Below are 23,203 nucleotides of genomic sequence, written 5' to 3'. Positions count from 1 at the left end.
AGCGCCAACTTGCGTTGAAACATTAAGTCCACACACAGCGTGCAGTGTGTGCTATCCCATGCTTTGATTTTCACAGCCCTCCTCCACACCTTCTCTTTCTGTCTCTCTCTCACTCTCTCTTCTATCTCCATGTCCCTTTCACTGGGGTTTATGCTTTTATCAGTTTAGACTGCCAGGATTCAAAGCCAAAAAAATCATTGTCCTCCCAACTGACTCACTGCCAAATCTACTGACCACCCTACGACAAAATAGTTGATCTCATTCATAGATATCCATTGGGTTATGGTTTTTGAGTCAGCTGGTGAAGCATGCTGCACACATGCACATATTTCATATGTCTTAATACAGATCACTGGAGCCCTATCATTTCTTGGTGGTGTGAAGCTGACTGCATGACTACATTTATTATGCAAATATCCAGTCTGTTTTAGCGATGGCAATGTGTGGGCTGTAATCGGGTTATTTTTATACCAAGCTGACCCATTTCTACTGTTTGCCTGTGTCCAAAGTTTAAACAAGCCAGTGCCCAGCTCTGATGGAGCCACATGGCACGGATAGTAACATCACGGCTGGGTTAATGGAGATCAGCTGTCTGCCTTATGTCAAAACTTCCTAGAAGGAGGTGCAATCACATCATTGATGGGCTACGACTGGAGCCAAGGACCCAGATGTACTGCTTTCCTGTGTCATTTGCTCTTGAATGTCGATCTAGGCCATAATTTGCAATGGTAAAATTAGAGGTTTGGTGAGCATAATGTGCAATGTTCTGTGCAACTTCCTATGTAGGCATGCTGCCTACGTTTGTCTCACCAGAAATTTCTAACTGTATCTTTTTTTCACGGGGGTGGGGGAATTATTGCTCATAAAACTAAGCTTTCAAGTAAATTAAGGCTCTTTGTGGATTTTGAACTATCTATCTATCCATCTATCCATCTATCTATCTATCTATCTATCTATCTATCTATCCATCTATCCATCTATCCATCTATCCATCTATCCATCTATCCATCTATCTATCTATCTATCTATCTATCTATCTATCCATCTATCTATCTATCTATCTATATACACACACATATACACTAGGGGTGCAACGATACACAAAATTCACGGTTCGGTTCGGTTCGATACTTTGGTGTCACGGTTCAATATTTTTTCGATACAAAAAAATGTTCATGCCTTTTTAATTTGTCATTTATTAAAATTATAAATATATATATTGACTCAAAAGTACAGTTTTTAAATTTAATGTTGCTGAAACAAGAAAATAATGAAAAAAATAAATCTATCTGATCGAGAAGTCACTCATCTCTGGAAAAGAGAGTTTAATTTCGTTTAGCGTTGAGGCAGTTGCCATGTTGCAACGAGCTCTCACTTGCGCTGGGCTTAGTGGATCTGCGCTCGACAGTGCAGCCTAGGCGGAGTAGTCGAACGCAGATCCACTGAGCGCTCAACACAGACAGCATCGTCAGAAGAAAAGTTGATCAAATAAATTTAAAATTTTGTATTGTTCGATATATATGCATACCGAACCGAAAACACTGTATCGAACGGTTCAATACCGATACGAGTATTGTTGCACCCCATATCTCTGCTAATTAATGCTAAGTAACAGCCTAATAAAATACAAGCCTTTCACTCAAAACTGAGTTTATAAAAAAATCACCATACACTTGTTATGCTTCATTGTGCTTATGCCTCAGTCATGACATCAGAATCAGAATACTTTATTGATCCCTAGGGGAAATTATTTCAGTCAGGAACCCCCTGGAAACTTCCAGTCTCTAGGGAAAAATAAATGTTCCCGATGGAACTGGGTCGTGGTCGCTGGAATTTGTTGGTAGTCGTCAATGCAATCAGTTGGTTGTGGGTGTTGCACCAAAAACCTGTTTATGATTGCTTTGGCCACTGGAAAATTGCAACATTTGACCATGGTTTACATGGAAGATGCTGATTTGTCTACGAACACTTTCTAGCTAATCACCAAGTACGAGCATCCTAGAATATTTCCTTTGATTGTTGGGTTTTCGCTGGGCTTTACATAAAGGTGACAAAACCAATGTACAGTTAACATGCATTTATTCACACACCTGCCACAACTATAAGGCAACACAGCAGCTTAGACAAAAACAGCAGCTGTATTTTATGGTTGTAATGTGAGATGCATGAGATACTCTAAGATTAAATGAAGTAATGCTGACATTTGTTTATGAGTCAGATCAGTTTTCATTCAAAAGAAAAGTAACTGTGAGAAACACCCCAAAATGATTCTGGGTTCAGACACTAGTAAATTGGTCCAACTGTGAAATAGACTGTTGTTGGAACACATGAGTTATTTCTCACTGGAGAAGTTTTCCTTCTACTTGGCTTCAGTACCATATGATAACATAGTAATCAATTTGAGAACTTGTTGAAGAGTCGAGTCCACGCTGTGCTAGGCTGACCCAGAGTTTCATCTGGAGAGGGGATAGGAGCCAGTGTGATCCCACCCAACATCAGGAAGCACATCACAAATTAAACATGTCATGAATCCCAACAAAGTGAGGGAAATACCTGTTTCAAATTACATTTTGCTGATGAACTGTGGTCTATTTAACGTCTTGGCCAATTATCCAATGTGGAAGTGTAATGGGATTACTTATCCCCAAAGGAGATTAGAAACTCTTTAATTACCAACTACTGCTCTCTCTTCATCATATCTCTTTAAAAATTATTATTATTGTTATTTTGTTCCTTGAAAAAGGGAGACAGACGGGCAGCTTTAAATTCATGCTGCCAGGAGATCCAGGAGGTCTGACTGGGAGCAGATGCAGCAGTTATGAGACATAGTCGTGTTTGCATAGGGAGGCTTTGAGGAGCCTGGCAGGGCTTTGCGCTGGTGGGAGGACCAGTTGGAAAGGGCCAGAACCTTTCAAATAGGGTATTCAGGATTATTGAGTGAGAGAGGAAGTCATTAAGGAGTGGAGAGGAAGAGAGACGTGAGTGCGAAAGAGTTAGCCAAAAGAGAGAGGAAGTGTGGATGAGCGAATGATTTCAACCATCCAACAAACTTCTAGATGAGCACAAGGAGGACAAAGAAAAGACTTCATGTTTTTAACATGGTAAAAATCATTGTAAATTTGCATCGTTACAAAGTGAGCATGAATACAGGAAGTTATTTAACTCCCACAAAGAATGAGTGACAGAGCAGTTCAGCAGGGTTGTGCTTGTGCAGTTTATTCAGCATCGGCTATCACATGCAATAAAAATTACACGTCTTCACTGATTACACGAGTGGTTTTGAGTTGTGGAACATAGAGTCAATATATTCTAGGAAAAACATGTAAAAGAAGCCTCGACTGGTTACTTTGCAGACATAATCTCTTCCTCAAAAATGAATCCCAAGAACGCCTTTGTTATTATCAACAACTGCATTTTAACACCTCTTTCTTCTTTACTTTATTTTTCTGTCAGAGGCAGTGATTACTGCCTTCATTACTAAATGAAGTAAAATGAAGTTAACCTCTAGCCCACTGAATGCAATACCATATTATACTATAACTATAACTATACCTATACTATAGTAGTAACTATGGTTTTGGTGATGCCAGGGTGTGCTGTGATCTTATTCTAGAGAGGTTTTTACCAAACAACATACTGAAAAAAAGAAAAAGAATATGGGAAGGAATAAAATGACGACACGTTTAAGTCAGAGTTTGGGAGGTCGTCTTCTGAGGGTTTGCAAGATAGATCATCACCTTAATTAATTTCATTGACTGAGGTTTCTTCTTTTGTTCTGTAGGGTTTTCATCAGATTCCTCTCCGCTGTCCTGTGGTGTCCAACAAGGCTCAGTTCTTGGGCCTTTGCTGTCCTGTATACTGTCATGATAAAAAGAAGGCACATCTTCTGTCAGTTCTAAGGTTTCTAACATTGTTGTGGATTCATTTTTAGCCCACTCTACAGCTTTGCTTTGGTTTGCAGGACATTATTTTTGCACAGTTCTAACAAGGTCCTTCCACAGCATTTAAGTCAGAATGAGGTCTGGATTTTGACTGGGCCTTTGCAACAACTTCATCCTTTTTTTTGAGTAATTCTGTTTTATCTTTGCTGATGATCATTTTCCAGTTGCACCTTCAAGTTTGGACAAAGCTTTAACTGTCAGATTTAGCTAGGATGTTGGCTCTACATTCGGCTTTATAATACTGTGGTGAACAGAGGAGCCTCTGGAGTGTGAACGGGCTGTCTGAGGAGTTCATGGCTGACTCAATAACTGCAAGCTGCCTAGGTGGCCTTTTTCTGTTGCCTTTGAAGTACTCATTATCAAAAATTTAGATAGATATTTAGCTTTATTTTTCATCAAAGTCATTGCAGCTTATCTCCTATCTTGGCTTCTAGAATGCCTTAATTTTATGATTTACCGTTTTTTATGGCCTACTGCTGAAAAGACGGAGGTTTAGATGAACATAACAAACCTCAGAAAACTGAGACTAGAGCTTTAAATGTGCAGCTAAATATGCTCGTGTATGCCTTCATATTGTTGTTTATCAACAATCGTAGTATGCTTTTACTCTCTTAGGCAGTCTTGTGGGTTATTTTAAATACTTCCTCACGTTCAGGATCCAGTTTAATATTTTTATTCATGCACACAGAGCATTGTAGTATTGTCTTTTACCCTCAGACAAATATGCTAAATTTGCTATTTGTCCCACACACCTGCTAAAAGACTTGGTTTCATGGATTCTTTTAAATGGAAGATAAAAACATATCTGTTTAGACATGGGACAGCCTGGTGGCATAGTGGTTGATACTGTTAGTACTGCCTTAAAGCGAGAAGGTTCTGGGTTAGAATCCACTCTGTCTTTTGTGTGGCGTTCTGGTGTCCTTCCACAGTCCAAACACATGAATTAAGTGGGGTTAGGTTAACTGCTGATTCTAAATTGGCCCTGAATGGTTGTTTGTCTCTCTGTGTTAGTCCTGTGACAGATTAGCGACCTATCCACTTTGTAACCCGCCTCTCACCCTGTGACAACTGGGCTACACTCCAGTCCCCTCATCACACTGAATTGGATAAATGGAAGAAAAGGGATGGATGGATGTTTAGACACGTGTGGCAGATTTGGTTTTTTTGGTTTTTTTTTCCATGTATTCATGTACTTTGTGTACTGTTTTGAAATAAAATGTTACATTTAAGTGTTTTTCAATGCATATTTTTTCATCTCTGGATTGATTTTTATTCCATTTTATGCTTTGTAATCACACTGTGACATCTGGCCAAATGTGCTCTACATAATTATGATTACATAAATACATTATGTTATCTTTATCTAAATTGGAGCTATACTTTTTATGATTTTATGCGACCTGTAGAGACTTTAAGTACTCTGAGTCAGCTCGTCTTTTTTTTTTAACATTCTCTTTTTTATTGCCACTAGCTAATTCTTTCTGGAATTTGTGAGTCACATTAGGCATCTACCATAACTGTGCATCTAATTTGATCTTTACCTGGTAATTTCACTGCTTTCCAGGAAGCTGCTTTTTTTTAAAAATTTCATAATATACATGCATGCTTTCATGATGTTTCTACAAGTTATTAAACAAGACGTCTGTCTGTAAATTAATAATCGTCATCTCTAAAGTTTGCAAATTAAAGCTTGTCACATTAATTTTAAAATACTCTACTGGGTGTCTACATTCTCATCACTGACGAGGCATCCTAACCACTTCAGAACAGAGCTGTGCAAAAGAAGAATCAATAATTCATGAGTCCGAGCTTCACCTTGTTAGACACACAATAAATTTTACCCTTTCCTATGAGCTGACACAGTGCTCCAAAGTGTTTGTCATTTCCTGTCCAGATACAATAAACTTACATCTGCAAACTATAATTAATACTTCCTCCATGAAGTGTAATAAGCAAGATGATGTTTTTTTTAAGAGTTAGCGTGACATGATGCCCTGCAGAACTCACGTGGATCACACGGGGTTCAAGCCAAACTGTGCCTGTTCTGACGCTCCTAGTGTTTTTCAAAACTTTAAATGGAGTTTTATCCATTTAGTGTGAGAATTTGTCCCAGGATGAAGCTGGAGTGTGTGTGCAAAGTCAACTCTCATTAATAGCCTAATAGTGTGGCTCACCTACCTTTTGCTGTGGCACACATGCTGCTTGTTCCTCGTCCCCTGGTGTTAGTTTAAGTAGAAAATCATTGACCTGGGTCATTATGCCTGCCCCTTCTTTATTATACGAGGAGATTAAACAGAGGCTCTTTAATGTGGCACTTTTTGTGTATTAGTGAGGACCCAAGTGCCATTGCAAAAGCAATATAACTCTGTTTACCAATAATAAATGACACAGATTTGTCACAGTCTTTTATTAATGCAAAGATGAGACTTTGATGAAAGGTTTCTTTGTAAAAGGAGCGCTCTTAAACCGTGAACACATCACTTTCTCTACGGTGACAACACTCCTGATGGCATCATTACCTTATACTGGAAGCCAAGTTGACACACAGGAGATATCGGAGTAGGATTATACACCCACACTGAGGGTGGTGGTTGAACACTGAGCCTGTCATCGCCCTCTATTGGCAAAGGAGGGTTTAAAACATGGATACAGAAATCCCATATGCATGGGCACAGGAGCACATTACATGTAGGTTGGCTGTGGCTGATAGAAATCATAAAAATAAGAATGTAAATCTAAATATACATAGCAGTATAGGGAGAAGGTATTAAAAACGATATAAAAACCATGTAAACATTTTATTATTTTTAAAATATATTTAACTTGCATTTTTATGCTACTCAGTTTAATATTTACATCATAAAAGCTTATGGGGCATTTATGAACAGTCACAATTTTCTACTCGTCTCAAGTTATGAAATAAAGTTGGTTATATTAGCACAATAATAAGCTGTCCCTGCTTGTTGCCATGTGAAAAATGCCATGGAGCCAAATACGGAAGCCTGCGTGTTTATTTACCCAAAGAGAAGAACAATAGCAGAATATGCTGAGTGGGAAAATAGCGCTTCTTACGTTTGTGTCAAACTGCACTGGCAGGATGAGGACTGTTATGTTTTTATCTGGGATTTTGATGAGGATGGGGATGGGAGGGGGCGCTCGTGCCAGTGTGCACATGCGCATTCGGTGGGAAACACGATTGAAAACGGGCAGCTATGCCGCGCGGTGCAGAAAACGGGCTGGACGCGTCCGCTTGGAACAACGGCCGGTGTACCGGAGGACTGACCCGGGGACTGTGGGACCAGGAGGCGCCTGAGAGGCGTTAACAGCGATTCTTTCCCCGGGGATAACCTCCTCCCGAAACCGCGGCGAAAGCAGCGGGTGCAAGGGCTCGACGAATCCGCTCCTTCGCCCATTTCTCTCCCCCGTCCTCTGCTTTCGGCACCGCAAGAGAGACAGCGAGACATCAGCGATGTTGCTGCCAAATGTGTAGGATTTATTCCCGCTGCCCATTTCTCTGTGTCGCCTGTAAATAAAACTGAGCGCAGACAATAAGCTCCAACAGCGGGTGTCACTATGGTTTTATTGGCGCTCCGCAGTAGGAGATGTCTTAATAGCTGCTGTATGGGGACGTTATGCTTGCAGTTGTTGCTGTGGATTTTATGTGCCGTGAACGGAGAGGAGCAGTCGTTCAGTGTAGAGGTAAGAGGACTGATTTGTTGACATCTAAGAGATTTTCCCGCACAACAACAGCTTCACGGTTTTTGTTAAATTAAACTGTGTTATTTTTATCCTCATTTAAAATAATGATAATAATAATAAAGTGTTGGAGTTGCTCTGTAACTCCAGTTCCTTGTGCTGATGTTTCACCAACCACAACAACAGAGCCTTTGTGAGATGCCCAGCTGGGTTGTAGTTCTACCCAGTTCGGTAGCCGCTTTTAGACAGTTTCCCAAGGAATGTGCATTTCTGAATGGAAGTGCAGGTATTGTTAGAGGGTTTCAAAGCTTTATTTCCCTCCCCAGCTTGTGCTTGTTTGTGTTCTCAGAGTGCTGAAACATTGAATTTTGGATTGAAACAAAATGTGGGCTACCTTAATGTAAAAAAACAAACAAACCCCCACACACACACACACACACAAACAAAATAACATTTCCACTCTTATCTAGGTATGTAAACAATGCATAACCCTATGATTTTAAAAACTGAGCCAGCATGAGCAACAATGTCAGAAGTCAATGGGCAGACATTCAGAGTGGGTATGTGCGAGATTATTGTGTTTTAGTGGTTTTACTGCATTCGCATACCCCGTGTCTGCAAAAACAAACAAAAACCAAACAAACTCAGGTCTAAGGCTTCACTCTGCAGGAAGGAGATCTTATGGGGTCACAGAGAACAATGTGGGCAGCCAGATGAGAATTTAACAAAGCAGGGAAGGTTCCTTCACAAAGGCAGCTTGTATTCTGAAACGACCGCCCGGCTTAATGGGTAGTTGAACGTCTTCAGGCTACAAGTGTTGTGCCAATGAACTCGGAGACTCAGACTTTTAAAAAGAATCTCTCCAACTTTTGCTAGTGTTTCTTTCAAGATGATGTGCAACTTAATCTGTGGCTTTTGCCGTGCACGTCTGCCCCTTTTACATCCAGAGAAGGCTGTGACACTGCGCTCAGCAGCCCCTTTCCTGTCTGTCTCTCTCACACATGCACACACATGCAAACAGGAGCCGCTGCACAGGATCATCCTGGCATGTGTACTGACAGTGACTCGAGTCCCACATCCACATTTCCACATGATTTGTAAGCTGGGCATGCCAGAGGCAGAGAGGCAGCACTGACCTGATCTCTGGTAAAAAAAATAAAATAAAATAAAACCCCCCCGTGCTGCTCGGTACCATTTAACCTGGTGAAAAACGCATTATTAGCGTTAACATCATCGTTCTCTCGCAGAGCGTTCCCTTCTCCCACGTCGTCCACCTCCACTTGAATCTTATTATCCACCTCCAGCCCTTGCATCTGTTGTTTCTTTGTGTCACTGAATTGTGAATGTGGTCGTGGCTCTCTTTTTCTTTTTTGTCTTTTTTCAAAGTCTCTCAACTTTAATAAGTCATTCTCAGGAAGCCAAATGGTCTGGAGCTGATTAACTTTGACAACCTACAAATAAATGCAACAGCACCAGTGTGCATATTAATGCAAAGTACCTCAAGATGAGCCCCTGCTGTGCCTGTCATGTAAAGATGCCAGCGAGCTCACAAGCGTGCTTACAGTAGTTTGATATCTATGATTTCTGTGTTTTCATGCACGTGTGGAGGACTGAAAAAGCCTCCACACGTTCTCATTCATTTGCTAGTGAAAAGTGGGCTTTCTGCTGTAATGCGAGACATTTTCTGGTCCCTAATTTAGCTGTCGTCTTTGTCACAAATGAGACGAGAGAGGCGTCGAGGCTGCCGAAAGTTGCACTCTGCTCTGCACAACAACAACAACAAGTTTGATTTAAGCATCAGGTGGGCTTTAAACTGACAAGTTGCTTCAAGTGGGAATACCCGGAATGGGAGAAAAGAGCAATGAATGAGGCTTAAAGAAAAACCCCCAAAAGAAAGTGTTTAATTTGATCCTAAGGGGTATTCAAAGAAAAGCAAAGTCACAGTAAAGCACATGCTGTGCAGTCCCACTCCAGGCTGGTAGAATTTGGCTGCAGTCTTTCAATCTTTCTAAACAGTTTCTGTTTGGAGACTGTGCTGCTTTCACTGGAGCCACTCGCTCAGCTGTTAGGACTGTGTTTACTCCTACACCAAGTGTTCTAGAGAGTAGACACAGATGAGTATTTCCTCTAATTAACAGGTGTGGTTTGAGGTTGGAGGTCATCCTGAGCCTGCCCTGTGATTACTGGTCAGACTGCGGTCTTTTAGAAAACCTCACCCTTTTGGATGGAGCCTTTGCTGCCGACCTTCCTGGATTTGTCTTCACAGACAAAGTGGCTGTAATGCTGTCATTCCCCCACTTGTTTCTCCTGTTTCCTCTTGCTTTGGATGACATTTTCACAGGAAGGACGGCCTGTCACTCGGTGATAAGAGTAATTAATAGGAACGTGTAACACCTCACTTCAGCACTATACATGGCTACTGCAGAAAGATTTCTGAAAGCTCTTCAGCTTTCGTCCATTCGATTGTCTCCCCTGAAGTAATTCTCTCTGCAAATTGGACAGCGCCATTAACAATGGCTCAGGCTCGACTTAATTTTGTTTATCTCCTTGTGAGTATTATTTTCTGTTTCAGTCCAGATTGATTTTACATGGATGAGCCAACGCTTTTTGTGCGACAGCCAATAAAGTAAGTGCTTTCTCTGTGAGGCGTCATGCTGTAGGTGGGCCTTGCAGGCAGTTGATTTATCTCAGGTTATTTTTATCATTAGCTCTTACATAATTCAGAGTAATTAAAACAGAGAGATTTCCCCCCTATCCCTGTTTGACAATATCAGACAGTTATAGGGAGAAATGTAACTTAATATTTTATAAGCGTTTTCTCCACTTAGTGTCACAAATGCAGAGACATGCCGAGCTGTGCTCGGCCACGCTCCAAGTTTGTCTGAAGTAGAGATGCACAGATCGATGGGCCAGTCGGCTGTTTTCAGCTGATTGGCCATGATGGATGACTGGCTGATCAGCCTCTGGTGTATCTGATTTCATGCTGATCTTTTAACACACATACCAAAATGTAACTACACTGGAGATAGGCATTTCAAGGAAATGCATGATTCCATTTTACACTGTTATACTTCCAAGATCACCTCCTACCCTTAAATCCCCCTTAAATGACTATGTATAGTTGTGGTACTCTTGTCTTCTGCTAGCTGTACCTGACACAGTTTGGCCTTGAAATAATTTTCCTTCCTTTTCTTTCCTAAAGTTGAAAGTAGCTGTCTGTATAGTCTCACAGATGTTTCATCAATCTGTCGCTTCGCAGTTAATCGTGTATTCTTCTTCTGTTCTGTTGTTTAATAGTGGTCGGTAAATAAAGCCTCTATATGCTTTACCACTACCTTTTAGTGGCAGTGCTTAGCATGCTACCAGGCAAAGTAAATGTATATCATTTAAACAAAAAATAGTTGCATAAAGTAGCTAGTTTTCTTACAACTTGATGCTTATTCAGATAATCAAAAATCATCTTAGCTAGGGATGCACCGATACTGATACTGGTATCGGGTATCGGGTATCGGGGCCGATACTGTAAAATGTGTGTGTACTCATACTCGTAAAAGTTAACCTATACCATGAACCGATACTAACTTATTTCGTTAATCAGAGGGTGGCTTGTCATTTTTGTTGTAGTTTTTTAGATTGGCCACTAGGGGGACATCCTGCTTTAAACAGGCACAGGGTTAGACGAGTCAGACTGGCAGCTCCAGATAAAAAAAGAGAAACTGGAGGCTGCTGTAGCTAGGCTAAACAAAATGTCAGCAGTGTGGACCGGGAACAGCCAACTTTAACTCAGGTTTTGGAAAAGCGATGAAAAATGTCAAGAGAAAATCCACGGGCAATTAAAATAACAGAGGCTCTGACTCATTTTATCGCTCTGGATGACCAGCCAATGCCAGTCGTGGAAAACATAGGATTCTTCTCAGCATACTCGAGCTGCGATATGAAATTCTCAGCCGCCCACACATCAGGGAGATAATGGTGCCAAAACTTTCTAAAGAGGTAAAGACAAGCAGTGTGTGCGCGATGTCAGTCCTCGGTTTAACGGCAGAGTGGACTGATGATCCACGGGTAGATGTGGAGTTCGTCAATGCCAAATACTTTCGTTATTTTGTTTGTTTGTTTACAATATGGACACTCTGCAACAATTTTAAAGTTTATTTTATTCTCAAACCTAATTTGTATTTATTTTATTCCAAACAGAAGTGTTTATTTATTATTCCGAAAGCTCGAGACAGTGCCAATAGTTCAGTGATATTTTGTTAAATTTCAATTTGGAGACTCTGCAATAATTTAACAGAAGTGCTTATTTTTCACTTGAAATTTTTTTGTGGTCATTTTTATTAATATATTATTTATCGGCAGAGAATAAAATAAAACCTGTCTTCCAATTCATTGCATTTGTGCGTGTGCGTGCGTGCGTGTGTGTGTGTGTGTGTGTGTGTGGTAGAAGTATCGGTTTTTGTACTCTGTATTGACAAGTACTCAGATCCAAGTATCGGTATCGTATTGGTTTGAAAAAATTGGTATCGTTGCATCCCTAATGTTAGCAACATGGCATGCAAGCCCCTGAGCCAACTTTAACATGGTATGCTGACATTCCTGAAGATATATCCATGACACAAAGTGCAGTATTTAAAAGGCCTTTGTCTGGGTTCCTTATAATGCTAATGCTAACGTTGAAGCCAGAAGTTTGCCAGTGTTGCATGTGTTGATTCCTAATTTTCTTTGCTAATCTACATATTTTTGTTATTTAACCACTAAGTGACACACTGTGAGATTAATAATCTGTTTAGTTTCACAGTACATTTTCAGTTGAATTATACTGTACAATAAAGCTGTAATATGGAGCACTACAAATAGTCACTCATTTATTATGTACATAATATAAGTTTCCACTGGAGAAGCCTTACAAAGATGATTATGTGTCCTGTCAGTTACAGGAAGAAAAGCAGAATTTTGCCGAAACACTGGAACAACTTTAAGAGAAAAGTGTGTCTGAAACATTTCCTAAGTGTTTGTTTTTCCTCTGGAATTTGAATACTTTGAATATGTTTATATGAATATAAATATGTTATTATTAGGGCTGGGCGATATGACCCAAAATTCATATCTCGATATTTTTTAGCTGGATGGCGATATAAGATATATATCTCGATATATTTTTTTTAAAGTCATAAAGTAAGAACAAAAAGAGAGTTCTTAGTCAAAGCTGTGTCCCAGATGTCACACAGGCACTTTTATTAACATAGAGCAGATGTACATAAGATTTACTCAAAAATAAATTATGAGCATTTATTAAATAATAATGCTCCATAAATAAAAGAAAACAATGTTGTTTTTGTGCATAACAAAAAGCTCACAATTGTGCAGTCAAAACGTAAACTAACAGACGCTGAGCGTAATAACAAAGACAGATTTCACAGCTGCTCTGTTCCCAACTTCTACTGTGTGACTGACTGACAGCATTGAGTTTGAAATCCTCTTCGTAACCACGTCTCTTAACAGGTGCCATTTATGGTCCTTATACACAGTAGGGTAATATTACGTTGAAGCACAGTACGTATCACTCCGCGAGGCTCCTCGGTAGCTGTAATGCTCTGATAATCCATCAAGCGGTGCAGCTCCGTAGCTTACCAAAGTGGTACTAAAACATTTTTGACAGATTGCTGAGCGCCGTGTACCACATAAAATCGGTTCGCGGCCATCAAGCACAACCCGAATTCATACATAAGGCGCGCTGTCAACTTTTGAGAAAATGCAAGGATTTTAGGCTGTGCAGCGCCTCTGGGCTGCATGGCGTTAGCGTGGTTAGCTCGTTAGCGTGGTTAGCTAGCTAACACGTTGACGGTGTCCAGCCCCACGCACGGGTCGATGTGCAGTAACTCGGACACGGCAAATCTCCGTTAACATCTTGTCGCTTCCTGCAGGTGAAGCGATGGGGGAGGAGGGGGAGCTGTGTTCAGTGAAGGAGGGGCGAGGCCGAGTAACGTTGCGTAAAGACGAAAGTGGACGAAAGAGGCAAACCTGCGGCTCCACAAGTATAATTATAACGTAACATAGACTACATCGATATAAACGATATTGTCACATCTTATATCTCGTATAAAAATATATCGATATTTTTTTAAAAACTCGATATATCGCCCAGCCGTAGTTATTATGTTATAAAAACATGACCATATACATTTCCATCTGTGTCCAAAGATGGCCGAATCACTCAAAATGTTAATTGTATTGCTTGCAGGTATTTCTGTGATCTGTGATTTACATTTGAGATGCTCTTGGAGCACAACAACACCGATGTGCACCCACTAAAGCCTCGTGAGCGTCACGCTGCCTTGGTTACACTCAGTGTTTCACTGGGAGGCATCAGGTGCAGAGCTGCGCTCTGAGTGTTTGAAGTGTTTGAATCATGCCACTGTGCAACTAGAGACAAAAGACAAGTTGCTTAGTCAAAGATAATCTACTGTAAAACAAAGACAGCGCAAAGTTGTACTCCCATCTGTTAACACATCCTTTCTCAGATGGATGAATGAATTAATAAAAGGTGGTTTGGCTAGACTCTGCTGACTGTCGGCTGTGATTATTAACTCCAACCAAGAGTTCTGTCAGCTCGCTCTGTTTGCTCACCTGTTAGTGAGGAATCGTGAAAGAGCCGATCATCATCAATCATAAGGCGGAACCGAACTTTGATCTTTTGTTGCACAGTAATGGACCGGCCATAAGTGTAAAACAGAAGCATACACTTTACATCTTTGTAACAAATATAAACGCTTGTTAGCTTAGCATAATTGAAAAATGAAGATGGCTTGCTTTGTTCTGTCCAAAACTATAAATGCATCAATCAGCATCAATAAACATCTGTATTTACATGTATATTAATTATCCTACAAACGTGAACTGGAATGTATTGTTATACCTATGCAGTGATTTAATTTTTTTTAATACCCACTTGCTAGTTTAACATTTAACTACATGGCTGTTCTGAATCAGCTTTAAATTCAGGTCAGACTACATGAATTGAGCCTGATTATGACCTGCAACAAACAAAGTAGGGTGTTGCTTTGCATCAGGAATGGAAATGCAACTTGATCATTTTGTATTTCATAGTGTGTCACAGCAACTGAAAGTCAGAGCTGCAATCAGAGGCTTCTTACAAGTTTTCAGAGTCTTCGATGGCAGTTCCTTCAAGTCTGTGACTGGAACTGACCGATGTGGTGATTGGCATTGGTGTTGGAGCTGAAATTGAGCACATCCAGTGTCACTTTGTTTTCTCCTTCCTGATGATCATCGCACGTGTCCTCAAAGACAGCGCGCACAGAAAGTCACAGAAAGGAAAGATTTTCAGATACACATCCCCCCCCTAATCATAAAGGGCAAAAATGTTGTGCAGTCTGGGCTAGGCATTATGCTAATCAAAGCTTATTGTCTTCTGTATTTAGCATAATTTTTAAATGGTCACAAAACAAGAATGGGATGAGAAGTTCTCATCCAACTGTGGCAACAAAATCATGCTTGACAAACTATCCCTTGAGTAAGTTTACAATAATTAAATAAACTATTACTGTGTTATATTCTTTACATAGCTATGTAGGCAGTGTAGCTGCTTTCAGCACTGGGCTAAAACCAAGCTCAAGTGCTGCCCAGTGCAAACTACTCAGTGCTGTTGTCACTGTGTGAGGAATGGGAGAGCTTCATCCCCACGTCTCAGCTCATGTTACCAGTTGGCATGCTCAGCCCCTGAGTGGCATCTGAATAATGGAAAACAATTGATGCGAACGTGTGTGGATGATACACCATGTGCCTGTGTGTCCTGCAGGTCATAGAGAGAATTTATGTTTTAATATAACACCATACACTAGAAAACTATTTTTGGTGATAATCGTTCACTGTGTGTTTTTTTTTTTAAAAAAAAATTTATTTTTTTTTATTTCCCAGAAATTGCTTGGCACTCAAACAGTGTGCTTAGTACTTTGGTGTGTTTTTCCTTGAATTTACAGTTAATGAAGACTGAATGTTTCTTTACTTTCCCTGCGCCACGGTGGTTATCAGCACTGATATTAACAACTTAACTACACAGTTCTCCAAAATAGCCCCCAATTGAAAATGCATCACGTCCTTTTGCGGCACAGGCTTCGTGTTCCATCAGTGGCTGGGCTGGCTATTCCTTAACAATTTATCTTTAACAAAGTCGATATTAAATTGTTGCTTTTGTTTCCCTGCAGCCGTATTTTCCTCCTACATACAGTACACTTAGTGTGCATGAGCTCACCTCCTGTGTCTGAGTGCACGCAGGCATATTTATGAGTGTATTTATATTGGTGCGCTTCGCCCTCGTTTCTCACTGAGGAATCATATGGATTGCACACACACACACGCACGCACGCACACACACACACACCATTTCTTGACGTCATTTGGCTTTGGTAAGAGAGCAGATTTGTGAGCCACTGGGGTGTCTGTGTCAGTCTGTTCACCCAATCCTGGAGAAATACAACAACACCTGCACAGACGTAAATGATTCATAATCATGCACACGTACACAAGCAGACACACACACACACACACACACACGCACACCTGACTTTCTCTGAGCAGCCACTTGTTATTATGTTTTGTTCAGAATTTTTCCCTGCATGTCAGTCTCCTTCTTTCTAAGACACGTCTTTGGTCACAGCTTACTGAGCTGTTAAATCTTTAATGTCACTAACAACAGCAACATTAGATGATGCCAATGGGGCATCACGTGTAAGTCTGTCAATTAGGCTTTTGACAAACGCTCAGGGGTGTGTTGGGGTGTGTGCGTGTGTGTACATATAAACGTACGCATAGTTTTGTGAGTCATGACAACTGTTTCAATCTGTTCCTGCGTGCATGTAATCACATTTCACTGTGTTTAAATTAGCGATTGGGCTTCATCGCAGAAATTAATGTACTTTGAAACCTGAATATCAAACAGCCTCATGGAGGTTTTTGTCTTTTAGGATTGATGTCATACTGCAGCTCCTGTCACATGCCATAATCTTGATGTTTCTTGCTGTCATTTTTCATTATCTTAAGTCATTAAAATACTTTGACAAGCTCCCAAAAGATTATCCACTTAAAGCCCGCTGTTCTGATCAGTATGTATGATCAGACTCTGACATTTTTCCATGACATTTTTGTGACATTTCATCCTAATGGGGCCACTGAGAGGGTGGACATGGCATGCATAAAGCCATTGTGTGTTTGTGTGTGTGTGTGTGTAGGCACTAGGGGCTAAATGTGCTGCAGCGCCCTGCTCAGCCTCTGCAGTCATCGCATCGCATTGGGGTCATGAGGTGCAGACGATGGTTTTGGTTTCATTAAAAGTCAGGTTGATTCTTTTTTCCCTCGTTTAAATTTTACAGTATGAATTTGAGTACGGCACTTTGAATCATGTGGGTATGTGGTTATTTGTGTGGGCAGGAAAAGGCTGCGGTTGCCTTGACGACCCTGGCATACTCGCAGTGGTCCGGCATGTAACCGATGAATAATTCAGGGCGGTCAGAGGTGGCAGGCTTCCCCAGAAGGCTGGGATCTTGTTCCCACAAGTCACCTGTGCTGAGAGATGATCACTTCTAGCAGCTCTGCTCCAACTTGCAGCACAGATTGAGCCACTTCATACCATCATCACTGGGTATACTCACAGGACATTTTGATGTAATGTCTCTACTCTGCTAAATGTTTATTAATGAATCAAGTGGCTGGATGTGCTCAACAGTAATGCTTGGGCACAGGCTTTCTTAACAGTTGCAGCTGAAATCATTTTTAAAAAAGTACATTCATTCTCCTTTTTAAAGTGTAGAGTAATTGGTCAGCGTGTTATTTGTAGTGTAGAAAAGGCTCTGGGCAAGGTCTTCCAATACTGTTTTTCTGTCCTAGCAGGGAGCTAATTGTATTCTGTCAGCATGCCGGGGTGTAAATCATTCACATTAGACGAGCAGAATAGAAAATAGAAGGGCTTTCAGTGTCTGAGGCCACAACTGACAGGTGCTGCCCTTTAACAGGTTGTATTTCTGTCTCGGCAACAATTTAACTGACACACAGAGTTCCATTCTGCTAATGCAGCTACCTATTTGTGAAAAGGCGGGTTGGCCATTTCTTGACAGCTAGATCTCAGTTTGATCACAGTTTCGACATGTGGACCTCCTGAATAATTAAAGACTAGTTCAGCCACCAGAAAAATTGTTTAATTATAAAATCTAATTTAAAAATAGCACTAGCACATTTTAAAAAGTATCTTCAAGCTGAGGCATACTCTGTGTCTATCCATGGGCCAGACGGAGGTAAAGGCTTTTAAGCTCTGTTCACACAGACTGGTTGGAGACTGGCTGACGACCACTGGTTGCAAGAGAAAAATGAATTTTCTCTCACTAGTTGCAAATGGTTCATGGCAGCTGCTGTGAATTTGACTGCTAGAGCCTCGATTATGCAGGCCTAGAGATTGGTCAGCAATGCTATGGTAACCACCTGTCGCTAGGAAAAAAAAAGTGCATTCTGTGACTGATTGACAAGTGGTTGCTGAAGGTTGCTGCCAGCCGCTAGCAGGAAATGAGTGGCAAAGCGATATTGGGTGTAATACCTAAATTCTCCTTACAGTTTCTTTGACTGTTAGCAGGTGGCTACGATTGCCATTTCTTTGCATAGAAGACTGCAGACTGAAAACTATAACCCCAAACTGGAAACCGAGACCACTTGTCTTCAAAGTAAAAGTTGCACTTTTTGAAATGTGTTGATTGTGTTGATGTGTTGACCTCCAGAGTAAAGTTGTGCCTCAGATCTCTGAGGCACAACTTTACTCTGGAGGTAGATATTCTCCATTGGCAGGAGGGTGCAGACCGGTCTCTAGGCCTGTGTAATGAAGGCTAAACACATAATCAGAGAACAGTAGTTATATCCAGTAACAGCTGTTTTCCACGAGTAACTTTTAGTAACCATTTCTCTGCAACTCTCACTCCCATGTGGACACACTTGATGAGCACAATCACTCAGCTAAATTCAAATGCGCTTGTGCACTTTATTAATGCTTAATAACAACATTTTCACAGCTACTGATCATAAAATAAAATTACTAAATGTTTCTTCGTGGTATGTTCTAGATGGATGTCATGCTTGTATCACCAAATAGTAAAAGTAAGTGACCAAGGAAATGCGTTACTTAGCCTACAGAAAAAAAGATAAAATTAATATAAGTGATGTCCCACCGCATTGTAAGAAATGCTCAGCACTTTCTTGCTTCGATTAATATATTCTGGCTCTATCACTGTCTGTATATAATAGAATATCATTTCTTATAAATCTCCAGCAACAGCATGTGCACTCAGCCTGACAAAGCTCAATTAAAATATGATGAACAGTTGATCTCTTCTGTTCCATCATGCCTGTGAAATTTCTCACAAGCTTGTAAACAAACTCTCTGGTGTTCGCTGAGGGTCTGTTACGAGCCTGCTCCAAGTAGGAGTGTAATTCAGAGATTTGCAGACAGGCTGAGAAAATGTTGCTGTCCCTTTATCACAGGGACTAAGGTTGAGAAGCAGAAAAACCTACAGAAAGTTAGAATACCATGAAATCCACGTGGGCCATATCTGTAAATTGTTCATGAGACAAAATCAACAACAACAAAAACAATTGTATTGAACACTAACTGTAGCTATTCTACAGCCCTCATCCTCTGACTGAAGCTCACAGTGAACAGCTAATGCAAATGTGGTCTCCAACATAGGTCACATGCCGTCTCTGTAACCTGAGGGGACCAAGCCCCTATCAGTTGATCAGTCACAAATGCCAACATCAGCAGCTGCTGTGTGATGGCGGTGTGTTGCCATGACGACCGGGCTTCCTGAGCCACATCTCATCCATAATGGAGTGATCCCGTCGCCTTACAAGGTGGCCTTTTGATGGCACCCATCGGCTAATTAGCCCGCCTTCTGCTCGTTAAGTCACAGGCCAAGTCAGCTCGTTGGAAGGTGGTCTGATGAGACGAAGTTCACCTCAGTTCAGCACTCGTGTCGAACAGCTGGATGTCTGAGCCTCTCCTGAATGCTGCCCAAATTCACCTGAGATGGCTTTACTAATGATAATACAAGTTTTAGTCTCTGTTTGAGACAATTCTCTAACTGAAAAGTGTAGTTGAAAGTAGTTGAATGAGAGGCGTAGAGAAACAGGTAAAGGTGTAAAATGGGACAGAAGAGGCTTTTTAGGGCAACTTTGAGGATGGAAATTTGAAACCGTGAGATGTATGTGTGTGTGTGTGTGGATTTCTTTTCCTCATAATGTGACAAGGGTGAAAAAGAAATGCACTTACCGTGAAGAAGTGTGCAGGCAGGTTAGGGGAGGCCAGGTTCTTCTCACATCTGAAGCATGAGAGAAATCTACTTCAAAGTAAAGTGAAATCAAGTGTGGAGAACCCAAAAATAGGCACTGATGCATTTCAGAGATTTTAGCCTCTGTCAGGGCACTGCTGGTTGACTCCTTATCCTTCCACTTCAAGAGGGACTTGATTTGTGAAGAAGTTTAACCTCATTATAGCGCTTTTGCTGCCTTCTGCTTTCAGGGTGCGCTCAGTTAGAGCGGCACGATTAATCGTTAGAAAATCGCGATCTCAATTCATACTTATGTCCGATCTCATTTCCAAATGACAACGATTTTAAAAAAAAGAAGAAAAAAGACGATGACAATTGTACCACATTTTGATCTGGGACGTAATCTGCATGAAAACAAGCGCTCACAAATGACAAGGGCGGAGCCTTATACCACGTGATACAGAAGCTGGCTGCTAAAATTGGCAGGGAAAAAACAACGGAGAGCACGTCAGGGATGACGAGAAAGTGACTGGAGAAAATCCGTCCCGGTCAACCACCCAAACATCAATAACGGGAACCTTATACAGCGCTTCCCTATACACGTCGAACTCCCGCAGGCACAAAGAAATTACGGAGGCTATCACTTATCACCTGACCAAAGATATGGCTCCCATCAACACTGTGCAAAACGAGGGATTTAGGAAAATGATCAACACCCTAGACAAACGCTACACAGTGCCGTCCCGCAACTATTTTTCTATTGTTGCACTACCTGCTCTATACACGCAGTGTCGAGCAACGGTGGAGACGGAATTTCAAGCAGTTCAACATTTTGCGGCAACAACAAAATGTGAGATATTTGTTGTTTTTATGTTTATTTATTGTTTTTATGTTCAGTTTCAACTGTTACGAAGTTGATGTGCAGTTAATAAGTGCAATAAATATTTATACTGGAAAAGAAAATCGTGAGAGAATCGTGATCTCAATTCTAAGTAAAAAAATCGTGATTCTCATTTTATGCAAAATCGTGCAGCCCTACGCTCAGTACTTAAAGAACAATGCTTGGCTGGTTTGGAGTGAGTGCTCAAATTGATCGACCAGGTATGATGATTAATTCCAGTTAGTTTGTGGTGAAAATTGTGAAATTATCACCACAGTGCACCTCTTGAGCTTTGTAACTTGGAGCTGTCACAGCTGGGGCACGAGTGTACGATCGTGCCGGTTTTACATTGTACATACCGGTACATTGGCACCTTAAAGCTGCCAAATCAAACATGCCGAGCTAGCCGTGACGGTGTCCCCTTGTTAAGGGGAGCAGCCATAAGTGGCTTGTTTGCTAAAAGTATCATCTTTTGCCAGGATAAACTTGACTCTGATCAGTCACGAGGTCCAGTCCAGTAACCTAAATTAGCTGATTAGCACAGAGTTGTAATAGAGGTGGTAATTAGCTGTACACACCACTTTAAACAGTTTAGTTTAAGACATTTTAACATAGGGATCTAATATGAGAATTGACTTTGTGTTTACGTCCCCTTTGCGCTGATTCTAAAACTGTTAGTTTGATCTCTCTCCAAACAATATTGACCGAACCAGCAGCAAAAGAAGATCCAAACTAAGCTTCACATAAACATCGCCACGGACTCCCTCTTACTTTTGCTGTTTTGCTTCCACCACAATAAAATCACACTTCATGCACAGCTCTCTCTCTCTCTCTTTCTCAGTGTTCAAGAACAGTTTCCCGTCTATCCCCGAAATCTGTTTTCTGCATTATTCGCTTGCTTGTTACGCACAAGACTACCGTTGTTTACAGCGCTGTCGGCCAATGTTTTTTTTTTCCTTTTACTTACTTCCGAAATGAAAACCTAATTTCTGCCGTTCAATAGACTTCTGAACAAATTTAAACTTTTTAAAATTATACAAAATGCAAAACGCTTAGCCGTGTCTCTAATAAAACCTCTGTAACTTCAGAGGTAATGTTCATAAGTTGATTAATGATTTTCTTTCGTTTTTGATGTACTGCAGGATATTTTTATGAAATTCCAGTCCAATCACCATGTTTTTCTGTTTTATCTTCAGCTACTTTGACACAAAGGCATCTGCTGTGATGCTCACACCTTTGATAAAGTCTCGAAAGTGTCAGCTTCCTTTTTATAGATACAAAAATATGTAAATGTCCTGATCTGAATTATAATATTTCTGACTGTCTGAGGCAAAATTTCCCAGATTCAAATCGAATTGAATCAAATCGAATCGTGGATCGAATCGATTCAGGATCTCGTGAATCTGAATCGAATTGATTCTAGAAATCAGTGACGATACCCAGCCCTACTCCTGAGCTCAGAAGGTAGGGCATGTCAGCTCCTGATCGGAAAGTTGGTGGTCTGATTCCTGGCTCCCCAAGTCTGCATGCCTGGGAAGTTACTAACCCCAAGTTTCTAACCGATGCATCCATCGGATGTGAATGTGTGTGAATGGCAGATAGAAAGCACTTAAAGCATAGAAGAAAGTGCTTGTGTGAATGGGTGAGTGTGGCATGTTGGAGAGTAGGAAAGCTCTATATAAGAATCAATCCATTTACCATTTACTCTCTTTTGGAGACGGCAACAACAGACCTCTAGGGGAACTGGGCTTCTTTTTTTTTTATTAGCTATTTGGACATTTTTAGTCGTAAAAGATATCTTGCTTTGTGCAAAAAATAACAAAAAAATCCAAGTTGAAAGATGTATTTATCACAATTCAGAACTGTTCCATCAGTGCTCCAAATATTTCTTTGGATTCTTTGTAGCTGCCCTTTCTTGAGCTGCCTTTGCAAACACTAAAAGCGTATGAAGTAAAAAGTGTTGATGCTTTGATCTGGGAGCTGAATTACTGATGTGTTCATGGTTTTACCATCTCCTGCTCATTTGTCCTGGGCTCTATTTCTATCTGCAATCCCTGTGACTACAGAAAGTACGGTTACTGTTCTGTGTCCCTGTTATTACACTGACAAGAAATCCAAATTGCAACTTTATTGAACCAAACCATCTACGTTCACAAGCTCCCTCGTTATCCATTTTGCAGAGAGCAGGACGGGGAAGAATTTCTGTCTTATTGAATAAAGGATGCTGTCGAAGTGGAGCCTCCTGCTCTCAGGAACCCTTGCATCGGCAGAACCCCGGGAACCATAGATCACAAAGGGAAAGAGTAAATCGATGAGGATGAGAAGTGGGCAGCAGCAGAGAGGGAGGATAATGAAAGAAAACAGAAAGA

The 23,203-nt window shown here is 40.9% G+C and overlaps 1 protein-coding gene across 2 annotated transcripts in view; it reads left to right on the top strand.

The window, feature by feature from the left end:
* Nucleotides 1–7,102: 7,102 nt before the first annotated feature.
* Nucleotides 7,103–23,203, top strand: part of LOC102291472 (matrix metalloproteinase-16) — a 73,426-nt gene continuing 57,325 nt past the window's right edge. Inside the window, exon 1 of one of the 2 annotated variants that reach the window (XM_005936552.3) lies at nucleotides 7,103–7,640. In XM_005936552.3, coding sequence (XP_005936614.1) covers nucleotides 7,515–7,640 — 126 coding nt within the window. In that variant the 5' untranslated portion in view covers nucleotides 7,103–7,514. The remainder of the gene's footprint in view (nucleotides 7,641–23,203) is intronic. The other variant, XM_005936553.3, reaches the window with a different exon arrangement.

This window comes from Haplochromis burtoni, unplaced genomic scaffold (assembly GCF_018398535.1).
Source record: "Haplochromis burtoni strain Fernald_Lab_line unplaced genomic scaffold, NCSU_Asbu1 Contig_220, whole genome shotgun sequence".
NCBI lineage: Eukaryota > Metazoa > Chordata > Actinopteri > Cichliformes > Cichlidae > Haplochromis > Haplochromis burtoni.
Note: the sequence above shows the minus strand (reverse complement) of the source record. Positions and strands in the feature narration are given on the sequence as shown.